The sequence below is a fragment of the Oncorhynchus gorbuscha genome, linkage group LG08 (assembly GCF_021184085.1).
Source record: "Oncorhynchus gorbuscha isolate QuinsamMale2020 ecotype Even-year linkage group LG08, OgorEven_v1.0, whole genome shotgun sequence".
Classification (NCBI taxonomy): Eukaryota; Metazoa; Chordata; class Actinopteri; order Salmoniformes; family Salmonidae; genus Oncorhynchus; species Oncorhynchus gorbuscha.
The window spans coordinates 71839024-71852331 of NC_060180.1; the positions used below are offsets into that span (position 1 = coordinate 71839024).

At 44.0% G+C, this 13308-nt stretch overlaps 1 protein-coding gene across 1 annotated transcript in view; it reads right to left on the bottom strand.

Moving 5' to 3' along the window:
* Positions 1-10529, bottom strand: part of LOC124040693 (serine/threonine-protein kinase PRP4 homolog) — a 28807-nt gene extending 18278 nt beyond the window's left edge. The window contains exons 1-8 of the mRNA XM_046357768.1: positions 10375-10529; positions 8781-9872; positions 7324-7347; positions 7169-7276; positions 2595-2747; positions 2293-2374; positions 1242-1440; positions 190-266 (exon numbers count right to left, since the gene is read on the bottom strand). Coding sequence (XP_046213724.1) covers positions 190-266; positions 1242-1440; positions 2293-2374; positions 2595-2747; positions 7169-7276; positions 7324-7347; positions 8781-9872; positions 10375-10427 — 1788 coding nt within the window. The 5' untranslated portion in view covers positions 10428-10529. The remainder of the gene's footprint in view (positions 1-189; positions 267-1241; positions 1441-2292; positions 2375-2594; positions 2748-7168; positions 7277-7323; positions 7348-8780; positions 9873-10374) is intronic.
* Positions 10530-13308: the final 2779 nt, after the last annotated feature.

The following is a 13308-nucleotide window of genomic DNA, read 5'->3' on the forward strand; positions in this document are numbered from 1 at the left end:
CAAGTCATGGTGGTCAGATTCCAAGTTGAAGACACATTGGCACAAGTCATGGTGGTCAGATTCCAAGTTGAAGACACATTGGCACAAGTCATGGTGGTCAGATTCCAAGTTGAAGACACATTGGCACAAGTCATGGTGGTCAGATTCCAAACAAAGCAATGGAATCAATGCAACGGGAGGAGTACTCACGTCAAAGTAGGCGGCGAACATGTCATCCGATTCAGTAAACATGTCGGGGCCGGAAGGTTTTTTGGGGTTGGTTCCTTCTAGGAAAGAAATGGGCTCGAGTTTAAGATCAAGCACTGTTAATCTGTAAAAGCATCTTGACAACTGCTGATGTCAATATGACTTTAAACATGTATATTTCATTGATTAAGAAGTCAGAGTACATGAGAAATTAACATCATAATAATAAGTAATTGAGTAATAGATTTATGAACTATATTTGAAAAATCAATCAATGTCCAGGAAGTCTGGTGGGTAGGAGCGTTGGGCCAGTAACCAAAAGATTGCTGGATCAAATCCCAGAGCTGACAAGGTAAAAAAAAAAATCTGTCGTTCTGTCCCTAAGCAAGGCAGTTAACCCCACTGTTCCCCGGGTGCTGAAGACGTGGATGTGGATTAAGGCAGCCCCCCCCCCCCACACACCTCTCTGATTCAGAGGGGTTGGGTTAAATGCTTAAGACACATTTCAGTTGAATGCATTCAGTTGTACAACTGACTAGGTATCTACTTCTGAATCACTACTACTAAGCCGACTACTACTACTAAGCTGACTACTACTACTACTAAGCTGACTACTACTACTAAGCTGACTACTACTACTACTACTAAGCTGACTACTACTACTACTACTACTACTGTATCAGACAAACATACCGAGTGCTGCTGTTACTACTACTACTACTGTATCAGACAAACATACCGAGTGCTGCTGTTACTACTACTACTGTATCAGACAAACACCCACCTGGGTCAGACACTTCATAGTATTTAACAACAGAGTAATCTATGGTTTCCATAATGTACCAAGCGAAGATCAATTAGTTGAAAGTATTTGTCATAGGTCTATGTCTTAGTTGACAGGTCTGATGTACACACACACACACACACACACACACACACACACACACACACACACACACACACACACACACACACACACACACACACACACACACACACACACACACACACACACACACACACACACACACACACACACACACACACACGTTTACCATCTTTCTCCTGTTCGATGAGGTTGTGCTTAGCCTTGATGTTTTCTTCAAAGGTGTCCACGTTTTCCCGCTCGTACTCTTTGACGTCGGCCGTCACACGCTCCAGGATGTCGTCTGGCGAGGGCGAGCGGCTGCGCTGGCTGCTCTGCGGGCTGCCGGGCTCCGACATGTTATTGTCCTCGTTCCCTCCCTTGTACTTCTGTTCACAGAAAAATAAAACACTCAAGCACAGGCACGAGAATATGTATAAAAACAGACAATATGTATAAAAGTCCAGCAGAATCCCAAGACTTCCTTAATATGACAGATTGCACACGAGCTGTTAACAAAGAGACGCACCACATAGGATATTACAGTACCACAGATAGGATAGTCACAATCAGAGCTCATCCAGTTTATTCTCTAGTGATTATAAACATGATACATTTTAAAATTTGCACCCTTTTCTAAAAAAAAAAAAAAAACAATTAATTGTGCATACAAAATCATTTCTATATGGTCACAATTATTGGTATTCTTAGTGGTGTGCTGGGAGGGCCTACAGGAATTCTGGTTGTTGGTGGACAGGGAGAGAGTGAGGTTTGTGGAGTTGGTGGACAGGGAGAGTGAGAGGGGGGGGGGTTACATTTTCCAGGAATACAGAATACACTGCCCTCCCTCCCTCTCTGTCGCTCAGCCCAGCCTTCTTCCTGCCTACCGATGTAGTCATCTTACACAACAATCAGAAACGAATGTGATCAACACACCAGGACCCGATCAGCCAATCAAAAAGGTGGGCGTGCCATTAAGCTCGAGTGACTCCCTTGGCACTAAGCAACACAAAACCTGGGATTAGGAGTGTGGCCAGAGTATAGGCACCGCACAGTGTCCAACGCCATTCAAATTGTTGAACTAACAATCAAACAGCTGTGCCTGTCATGTTTGCATGCCGTGCATGACAATAGCCAATAAAGAAAGGTTCAAATACATATTGTAGCGACATGGCTGTGTGGCTCTGGTTAAGTTAGGTTGGCGCAGAGGGGATGATGACGTCATTCGTCTTTTTACCCACCTGGACGATGGCCAGGCGCTGTAGCCTCCGCTGTTCAATGAGAGCCTCCTCGTCGTCCTCATCCACGTCGTAATCTTCCAGCCTATTACAGGACAAAACCACGTCAACACACACATACAATGTGGTCGTCCACCCCACAACCATTGACAAAAGCTTATATTGCTAAAAGAAAAATGGTGTGTGATTTAATTAATGACATTGAAATGGATTAATGTTGTATCATTTGTGTATGAACCATCCATTCAACACGTCTGAGGTAAACAGTAAGCAAATCAAATTAAAATCCCAAGTGAACTGCCTACACTTCATCTTCAGAGTCCTCCTTGTCGACCTTCATTCCCTCCGAGAGGCTGCCCTTGAACTTGTCCTCTCTGTCCCGGCTCAGTCTCTGCCTCTCCTCCTGGGATCTGGAACCCCACTGTGGCCTCCGTCCCATCCTGTCCCGATCCAATGACCTACGTAGAAGAGTCGCAGGAAAGAAAAGAAAAAGCCAGGGGCAATATGTAAGGCTTCCCGATGTTCAACGGTCATTTCAATTAATGATCTACAGTGCATTCGGAAAGTATTCAGACCCCTTCCCCTTTTCTAAATGTTGTTACTATACAGCCTTATTCTAAAATGTATATATATATATAAAAATATCCTCATCAATCTATACACAATACCCCATAATGACAAAGTGAAAACAGGTTTACACATTTTAGCAAGCGGATTTAATAAAAAAATAAAAAAACAGAAATACCTTATTTACATAAGTATTCAGACCCTTTGCTATGAGACACGAAATTGAGCTCAGGTGCATCCTGTTTTCACAACTTGATTGGAGTCCACCTGTGGTAAATTCAATTGATTGGACATGATTTGGAAAGGCACACACACACACACAACCAATCAAAAGTAAGGACATACAGACTCATTTTTACCATTTTCGACATTGTAGAATAATAGTGAAGACATCAAAACTATGAAATAACACATATGGAATCAAGTAGAACCCCCCCCAAAAAGTGTTAAATCAAAATATTTTATATTTGAGACTCTTCAAAGTAGCCAATCATTGCATTGCGCCCGCTTGGCATTCTCTCAACCAGCTTCATGAGGAAGTCACCTGGAATGCTTTTCCAACAGTTTTGAAGGAGTTTCCACATATGTTGAGCACTTGTTGGCTGCTTTTCATTCACTCTGGGGTCCAACTCATCCTAAACCATCTCAATTGGGTTGAGGTCGGGTGATTGTGGAGGCCAGGTCATCCGATGCAGCAATCCTTCTTGGTCAAATAGCCCTTACACAGCCTGGAGGTGTGTTTTGGGTCATTGTACGGCTGAAAAACAAATGATATAGTCCCACCAAGCACAAACCATATGGGATGGCGTATCGCTGGTAGCCATGCTGGTTAAGTGTGCCTTGAATTCTAAAAGACCAAGTGGTGGACAAGGCGGTTGGAACCAAAAATCTCAAATTTGGACTCAGACCAAAAAACAGATTTCCACTGGCATAATGTCCATTGCTCATGTTTCTTGGCCCAAGCAAGTCTCTTCTTATTGGTGTCCTTTAATAGTGGTTTCTTTGCAGCAATTTTACCATGAAGGCCTGATTCACACAGTCTCCTCTGAACAGTTGATGTTGAGATGTGTCCGTTACTTGAACTCTGTGAAGCATTTATTTGGGCTGCAACCTGAGGTGCAGTTAATTGCCGATTTCTGGGGCTGGTAACTATAAATGAACTTGTCCTCTGCAGCAGAGGTAACTCTGGGTCTTCCTTTCCTGTGACGGTCCTCATTAGAGCTGGTTTCATCATAGCGCTTGATGTTTTTTGCGACTGCACTTGAAGAAACTTAAAAAAAATACAATTAAAATTTTCCGGATTGACTGACCTTCATGTCTTAAAGTAATGATGGACTGCTGTTTCTCTTTGCTTTTTTGAGCTGTTCTTGCCATAATATGGACTTGGTCTTTTACCAAATAGGTTATCTTCTGTATACCACCCCTACCTTGTCACAACACAACTGATTGGGACAAACACATTAAGAAAGAAACTCCACAAATTAACAAGACACCTGTTAATTGAAATGCATTCCGGGTGACTACCTCATGAAGCTACTTGAGAGAATGCCAAGTGTGTGCAAAGCTGTCATCAAGGCAAAGGGTGGCTACTTTAAAGAACCGTAAATATAAAACATATTTTGAAGGACCTCTCTCTCTCCCAAGTGGCGCAGTGGTTTAAGCTAGTGCTAGCTGTGTCACTAGAGATCCTGGTTCGAGTCCAGGCTGTCGCAGCCGGCTGGGGTTATGGGAGGGTTTGGCCGGCTGGGATGTTCTTGTCCCATCGCCCACTAGCGACTCCTGTGTCGGGCCTGCACAAAGCACACATTGTGTCAATAACAAGTGCAGCTTGACTGGGTTGCGTTTCGGAGGACGCACGGCTCTCGACCTTCGCCTCTCCCGAGTCCATACGGGAGTTGCGGCAATGGGACAATTAGATACCACAAAATTGGGGAGAAAAAGGGGTAAAATAATAAAATATGTTTTTGATTTGTTTAACAGTTTTTGATTACTACATCCATGTGTGTTAATTCATAGTTTTGATGTCTTCACTATTATTCTACAATGTAGAAAACTGTACAAATAAAGATAAACTCTGGAATGAGTAGGTGTCCAAACTTTTGCCTGGTACACAGTTGATAGTGCATGTCAGAGCAAAAACCATGCCATGAGGTCGAAGGAATTGTCTGTAGAGCCCCGAGACAGGATTGTGTCAAGGCAAAGATCTGGGGAAGGGTACCAAACTATTTCTGCAACATTGAAGGTCCCTCAGAACACAGTGGCCTGTGGAACCACCAAGACTTTATAGAGCTGGCTTCCCGGCCAAACTGAGAAATCAGGGGAGAAGGGTCTTGGACAGGGAGATGACCAAGAACTCTGTGGTCACTCTGACAGAGCCCCAGAGTTCCTCTGTGGAGATGGGAGAACATTCCAGAAGGACAACCATCTCTGCAGCACTCAACCAATCAGGCCTTTATGGTAGAGTGGCCAGATGGAAGCCACTCCTCTGTAAGAGTCTTGCCCGCTTGGAGTTTGCCAAAAGGCACCTAAAGGACTCTAAGACCATGAGAAACAAGATTATCTGGTCTGATGAAACCAAGATTGAACTATTTGGCCTGAATGCCAAGCGTCATGTCTGGAGGAAACCAGGCACCATCCCTACGATGTGCATTGTGGTGGCAGCATCATGCTGTGGGTATGTTTTTCAGCAGGAGGGACTGGGAGACTAGCCAGGTTTGAGGGAAAGATGAATGGAGCAACATACAGAGACATCCTTGAAGAAAACCTGTTCCAGAGAGCTCAGGACCTCAGACTGGGGCGAAGGTTCACCTTCAGACAGGATAACGACCCTAAGCACACAGCCAAGAGTGGCTTCAGGACAAGTCTCTGAATGTCCTTGAGTAACCCAGCCAGAGCCTGGACTTGAACCCCGATGTCCCTGAACATCTCTGGAGAGACCTGAAAATAGCTGTGCAACAACACTCCCCATCCAACCTGACAAAGCTTGAGAGGATCTGCAGAGAAGAATGAGAGAAACTCACCAAATAGAGGCGTGCCAAGCTTGTAGCGTCATATCAAATAAGATTTAAGGATGTAATCACTGCCAAAGGTGCTTCAACAAAATACTGAGTGAAAGGGTCTGAATATTTATATAAATGTGCAAACATGAATTTTATTTGATCCATTGTAGAATGAGGCTGTAACGTAACAAAATGTGGAAAAAGTCAAGGGCTGAATACTTTTCGAATGCGCTGTATAAAACTATTGAACCTTGAAGTAAAACATGATTAGGACGGCAGGTAAATGAGCAGTTAGAGCGTTGGGCCAGTAACCGAACGGTTGATGGTTCGAATAGAATCTGTCAATGTGCCCTTGAGCAAGGCAAATAACCCTAACTTGCTCCAGTGGTGCCGTACTACTACACATTTCACTGAACTGAACCTGTAAAACACCACATTTCACTGATCCTGTAAAACACCACATTTCACTGAACTGATCCTGTAAAACACCACATTTCACTGAACCTGTAAAACACCACATTTCACTGAACTGAACCTGTAAAACACCACATTTCACTGAACTGAACCTGTAAAACACCACATTTCACTGAACCTGTAAAACACCACATTTCACTGAACCTGTAAAACACCACATTTCACTGAACTGAACCTGTAAAACACCACATTTCACTGAACTGAACCTGTAAAACACCACATTTCACTGAACTGAACCTGTAAAACACCACATTTCACTGCACTGAACTGAACCTGTAAAACACCACATTTCACTGAACTGAACCTGTAAAACACCACATTTCACTGAACTGACCTGTAAAACACCACATTTCACTGAACTGATCCTGTAAAACACCACATTTCACTGAACCTGTAAAACACCACATTTCACTGAACCTGTAAAACACCACATTTCACTGAACCTGTAAAACACCACATTTCACTTCACTGATCCTGTAAAAAAAACATACCTCACTGCACCTATGATAACCTCAAAATAGGTAAGTTGCAACACTAAAACCCCATTTATATATAAAACACCACATTTATGAACTGAATGTAAAACACCACATATATATATCATATATATCACTGATATATGAACCTGTAAAATACCACATTTACTGAACTGAAATATAACACCACATTTATATTGTTATATTGTGAATAAAGATTAAAATAAAGAATGACGTTTCGGTCCAAGTAGACCATCGGACAGAGATTCGGGATAGAATGACTTGTGTATTTTTAGACTCACAGACATATACACAACACAGGCGGGGACAGTACAGTTATCAGACAAATTGGGACAAAAGTACCTCCACCCACCTCCTCCTGAATGGAGACCTGCTGCGTCTCCTGGGAGAGCAACACCTCCGCCTGAATGGTGAGCGGCTGAGCCGTAAAAAAACACAACGCACGGGCACCTACTGAAGCTGCGCTGGCATCCCTGAACGGAACCTGTAAAACCCACATTTCACTGTCCTGGCTCCGAATCCTGAAGATCACGCAGCAACAGGACAAGTGGTTACACATTCAATGTTCTCCATGCATTACCTAAAAAATTGATTTACATTTACATTACATTTAAGTCATTTGGACACGATTCAATGTGTGGATGACGTAAACTGGACTATGTTTGGATGGGAATATCACGGCTTGATGACACATGCCATCTTCCACACGGCAATTAAGTACTGGTTTTACGTCAACACTCCTTTCTTCTTCGCAGATTTTATCTGCTTCAGATTTTGCCGATAGACCCTTACAAAGACTCAATCATGGACACGCTTACTGACAGTTGTGGCTGCTTTGTATGGTGTATTGTTATCTCTAACTTCTTGACCTTTGTGCTGTTGACTTTACCAAATAAGGTTTTTTACCATGTCATGTTGCTACCATGTCATGTTGCTACCATGCTGTGTTATGTTGTCGTCTTAGGTCTCTCTTTATGTAGTGTTGTGTCTCTCTTGTTGTGATGTGTGTTTTGCCCTATATTTACATGTATATTGTATTTCTTTATGATTTTTTTTTATCCCAGGCCCCCATCCCAGCAGGAGGCCTTTTGCCTTTTGGTAGCCCATCATTGTAAATAATAATTTGTTCTTAACTGACTTGCCTAGTTAAATAAAGGTTAAATAAATCAAATAAATACTGGCTAAAGCAGCTGTCTACTTGCGATTAGAGAGTTGGGCTAGTAACTGAAAAGTCACCGGTGTTGAATACCCGAGTAGACAAGGTTGAGGTTGAGGTGCCCTTGAGCAAAGAACTTAACCCTAATTTGCTCCAGGGGCGCTATACTACTATGGCTGACCTTGTAAAACAACACATTTTACTGCATCTATCCGGTGTATGTGACAATTTAACATCTTGTTATTATTTTAAATGAGATGTAGTTTTAAAAATGTGAGCCCGGCTCCTTTAACAAATCCTCGGTGTGGTGTCTAACACCATCGTATTCACTAGAAACCAAACGGTAGCAACCAGCTGAAACGGAGAGGGACTAAGCTACATTTAACCCATAAGAAACACTACTATTCATTGTAAACTGTTTCGCTACAGTGGGAACTAATGAATACAGCCCCCAATGCTCATGGTCTATTCCAGCGGGAGAGTGGCAACCCCGAACCTAATAGTTTGTCACAATATGTTAACAGTAAATTAATTTGTGGAGAAGATATTGTGAGAAGATGCATCTCCTCCGTGAAAACAAAATTGCCTGTTTATCTGTATTAAACACAAAAGGCCAGATTTCTTAACTCATCACCTTGGATGTTTTTTTGTGTGATGTGTGTGTGTGTGTGTGTGTGTGTGTGTGTGTGTGTGTGTGTGTGTGTGTGTGTGTGTGTGTGTGTGTGTGTGTGTGTGTGTGTGTGTGTGTGTGTGTGTGTGTGTGTGTGGAATTGGCATGAGGCCAAACAATGTCTTGACCTGCCAGGTGAGAGTCTCAGTCGGTCCACCTCTCTCCTTTGACTCTCTGGGGGGCTCGGGTGGCCCCCTCTGAGTGGTGGCGGTGACCTGGCCCTTCGCTCGGCTCCGGTGGAGGCCCGGAGGTCCCGGCACTGTGATGGGGACTTGCTGCGCTGCAGCTGGGAGGCAGGACCTGGCGGCCTCCCTCGTAGGCCAGGAGAGCAGTTCTCATTCCCAGAGGAAGCGTCCTTGGCGGGGGACTTGATCGCCTTCTTGTGTTTGTCCTGGCTTTGTGCCTCTCTGCTTTGAGCCGGCAGGGAAGGCTGCTTGCTAGTGCCAGGAGGAGACTTGGACGCCTGTGCCCTTTCCTTGAAGCAATCTGCACTCCTGGAATGTCTCCTGTTGTCTCCATCCCTGGACGTGCTCAGTCCTCTCATCTGATCCTTGGTCTTGCCGTCCATCTTTCTCTTCCTGCCGTTTTTATTGGGATTGTTCTGCTTAGCTTTGCCGGCGTCTGTCGACTCTCGCTGGACTCTACCGGTGTCTTTAGCAGTCTGCGAGCCTGAGCCAGCCACGTGCCCCGTTGCCCCTTTCCGGAAGTGCTGTCCGTTGTACATCCTCTCCCCCTGAATCTCCACATCCTCCTCCACCCCAGAGTGGTATCCCTGAAGTATGAGAGCCATGCCCGACTGTACCCCCCTGCCACCCTCAGTCATTTCACTGTCTAGCTCGGCTTGGATCAGGGCCCTCTGTTTCTCCAGCTCCTCCAGAAGCGCCATCTCATCGTCTTCCAGTCTCGGCGGCTTGGCGGAGGAAGAGTATGGGAAAGCGTTGTCGTCGCCACCGGTGGGGAAGCAGTCAGTCAAGGGGCCGTCTTTACGCTTGTGCTTTTTGTGCTTGTGCCGGTGCTTGTGGCGTCGCTCCTTGTCCTCAGGCGAAGACTGCTTGTGTCTCTTGTGTTTGCTGCGGTGCCGGTGTTTCTTTTTCTTGGTCTTAGCTGAGGTCGCGGCGACCACGAGCGTCGACGAACTGGCCTCTGCCTTCCCTGCGCCTCCTTCCTCCTCTGACAGGTCCTGGTTTTCCTCTTCATTGCCACTCTCTGCTTTCTCTCCCCTGCACATGACAGGACACGGGAAGGAGTATTGTAATGATTAATCAACTGGAATGCTCCATGGTAATCGGTTCATTTGACAACTACTGCTGGTTTAATATACAACAACTAGTTGTGCAACTTGAGTGTTTCTCAGACCTTTCCTTGGGGACCCCCAGTCGTTACACAATTTTGTTGCAGCTTGAACAAGCCCACCTGATTCAATTAGCTAGTCAGGGGCTTGATGTTTGGCAAGTTGAATCAGATGGTCTAGCTATTGATTATAGTAAACGGCTGGGGGTCTCGGCTAACCTTGTCCAGTATTTATCCTAGTTTCATTACCATAACATAGGCTTGTAAGCTAGCTAGCTAGAAGCGAAACAGACTCTGGCTAGCACCTAACAACGCGTATATAAGACGATTTTTTTTTCAAAACAATAACTGGTTATGACCACACGCGGAATAACCCATATGGAAAACTATACATTTTAGCTACCTAAAACAACAATTAAAAAAATATCTTACGCTTGTTTTTTCTCGCTGTCACCAGTTAACGTTATAAAGTCAATGGCAGCCATTTTCAGTGAGGGGATTGGATTAATCTCGTCCAGGCGCCCGTTTCAGCGTGTTTCGCATTAGCTAAAAGTTGATGGCATTCAATGTGGGACTGTCTGCCTCCCGGGCGTGAGCCAGGTGCCCCGTTCAAAGCCCGTGACGAAGTTGGCTAAAAACAAATATGTTGTCATTTAGCACGTGTTGTAATTAGTAGGAGAACTCTGTGATTTCCCATGCAGATGTGATTGCATGGGAAATTGCCCCCAAAATGTATGGAAAATAGATGTTTATGGACGATGCACCATGTTACCTTGTTGACAAAATGAGCGAGCGACACAGATTACTGGTCGAGTTGAAATGGAGCTCCTACCCAGCGCCCCGGAGTTCAGCGTAATCGAATAGGCACGTCGTTTACTTTGGACATGCGCAATGGATAGGAAAAGCGAGACAAACCAAAGCGTTGTCTTTAAATTATTTTTCGTCTGTATTATCATCTATATGAGAGATTTCGAAATAATTCATCTTCCTTTTGCGTATACTTTGATTTTTACAAACTATTATACAATGACTTATTACATCAAATGTTTCAACAAGACAATAAGTAATTTTCTGCACAGAAACTAAGCATACCGTTGACAGTGGTCCCTGAAAGGTCAGCATGGGTTGGTTCATTTGCATGCTTGGATACAGTTTGTTTCGGGAATCAGAAATGTTTACATTTCATACTGTAAGCATATAATCATGGCTGACATAACGGGGACATCATTGTCGGATAATCTAACTAGCTATGGACTGTAGGTCTATGTGAACATTTGCTGGCTAGCTAGCTACCTGAAACTTCTGGTGATAACTGACAAAATGTTTTAACAAATGTAAAGTTAGTGGTTGCACATTCAGTGTTTACAGCCCTTAGCCGTGGTATATTGGCCATACAGTATATCACAAACCCCAAAGGTGCATTATTGCTATTATAAACTGGTTATAACATAATTAGAGGATACCCCTGGTATATGATCTGTTATAAATTGGGTGGTTCGAGCCCTGAAGGCTGATTGGCTGAAATACGTGGTATATCAGACTGTATACCACGGGTATGACAAAATAATTATTTTTACAGCTCTAATTACGTTGGTAACCAGTTTATAATAGCAATAAGGCACCTCGGGTTTGTGGTATATAGCCAATATACCACAGCTAAGGGCTGTATCCAGGCACTCCGCGCTGCATCGTGCTTAAGAGCAGCCCTTAGCTGCGGTATATTGGCCATATACACACCCTCGGGCCTTATTGCTTAAATATTTCAGCCAATCAGCATTAAGGACTCGAACCACCCAGTTTGTGTGAGTTATAGCACATAAAACATTTTACTGCCACAGACAAATTTGTATTTTATTTCACCTTTATTAACCAGGTAGGCTAGTTGAGAACAAGTTCTCATTTGCAACTGTGACCTGGCCAAGATAAAGCATGGCAGTGTGAACAGACAACAACACAGAGTTACACATGGAGTTAACAATAAACAAGTCAATAACATAGTAGAAAGAAAAAGAAAGTCTATATACATTGTGTGCAAAAGGCATGAGGAGGTAGGCAATAAATAGGCCATAGGAGCGAATAATTACAATTGATCAGATTAACACTGGAGTGATAAATGATCAGATGAACATGTGCAGGTAGAGATACTGTTGTGCAAAAGAGCAGAAAAGTAAATAAAATAAAAACAGTATGGGGATGCGGTAGGTAAAAATGGGTGGGCTATTTACCGATAGACTATGTACAGCTGCAGCGATCAGTTAGCTGCTCAGATAGCAGACGTTTAAAGTTGGTGAGGGAGATAAAAGTCTCCAACTTCAGAAATAATGAGTTCATGGATTTTGGTGTGAATTCAGGTGTTACATTTATTGTCAAACGTCACTATTTTTTCTTAGAGCGCACTCATATATAAATGTTCTTCTTTTATCAGGAATTTCCTTTTTTTTCTTTGTTAAAATAAAGGAAATGATATGCTCCTCATTTGCATAAATACAATGGGTGTATTTGCAAACCTTAATATATTAACATAAAGTGGAACAACCACCAAACACTTGCTCTGTCTACCCTACCTGAACTCACCTGCTCTGTCTACCTTACCTGAACTCACCTGCTCTGTCTACCCTACCTGAACTCACCTGCTCTGTCTACCCTACCTGAACTCACCTGCTCTGTCTACCTTACCTGAACTCACCTGCTCTGTGAACTCACCTTACCTGAACTCACCTGCTCTGTCTACCTTACCTGAACTCACCTGCTCTGTCTACCCTACCTGAACTCACCTGCTCTGTCTACCTTACCTGAACTCACCTGCTCTGTCTACCTTACCTGAACTCACCTGCTCTGTCTACCTTACCTGAACTCACCTGCTCTGTCTACCTTACCTGAACTCACCTGCTCTGTCTACCCTACCTGAACTCACCTGCTCTGTCTACCCTACCTGAACTCACCTGCTCTGTCTACCTTACCTGAACTCACCTGCTCTGTGAACTCACCTGCTCTGTCTTACCTGAACTCACCTGCTCTGTCTACCTTACCTGAACTCACCTGCTCTGTCTACCTTACCTGAACTCACCTGCTCTGTCTACCTTACCTGAACTCACCTGCTCTGTCTACCTTACCTGAACTCACCTGCTCTGTCTCACCTGAACTCACCTGCTCTGTCTACCTTACCTGAACTCACCTGCTCTGTCTGAACTCACCTGCTCTGTCTTACCTGAACTCACCTGCTCTGTCTACCCTACCTGAACTCACCTGCTCTGTCTACCTTACCTGAACTCACCTGCTCTGTCTACCTTACCTGAACTCACCTGCTCTGTCTCACCCCTACCTGAACTCACCTGCTCTGTCTACCTGCTCTGTCCCTACCTGAAC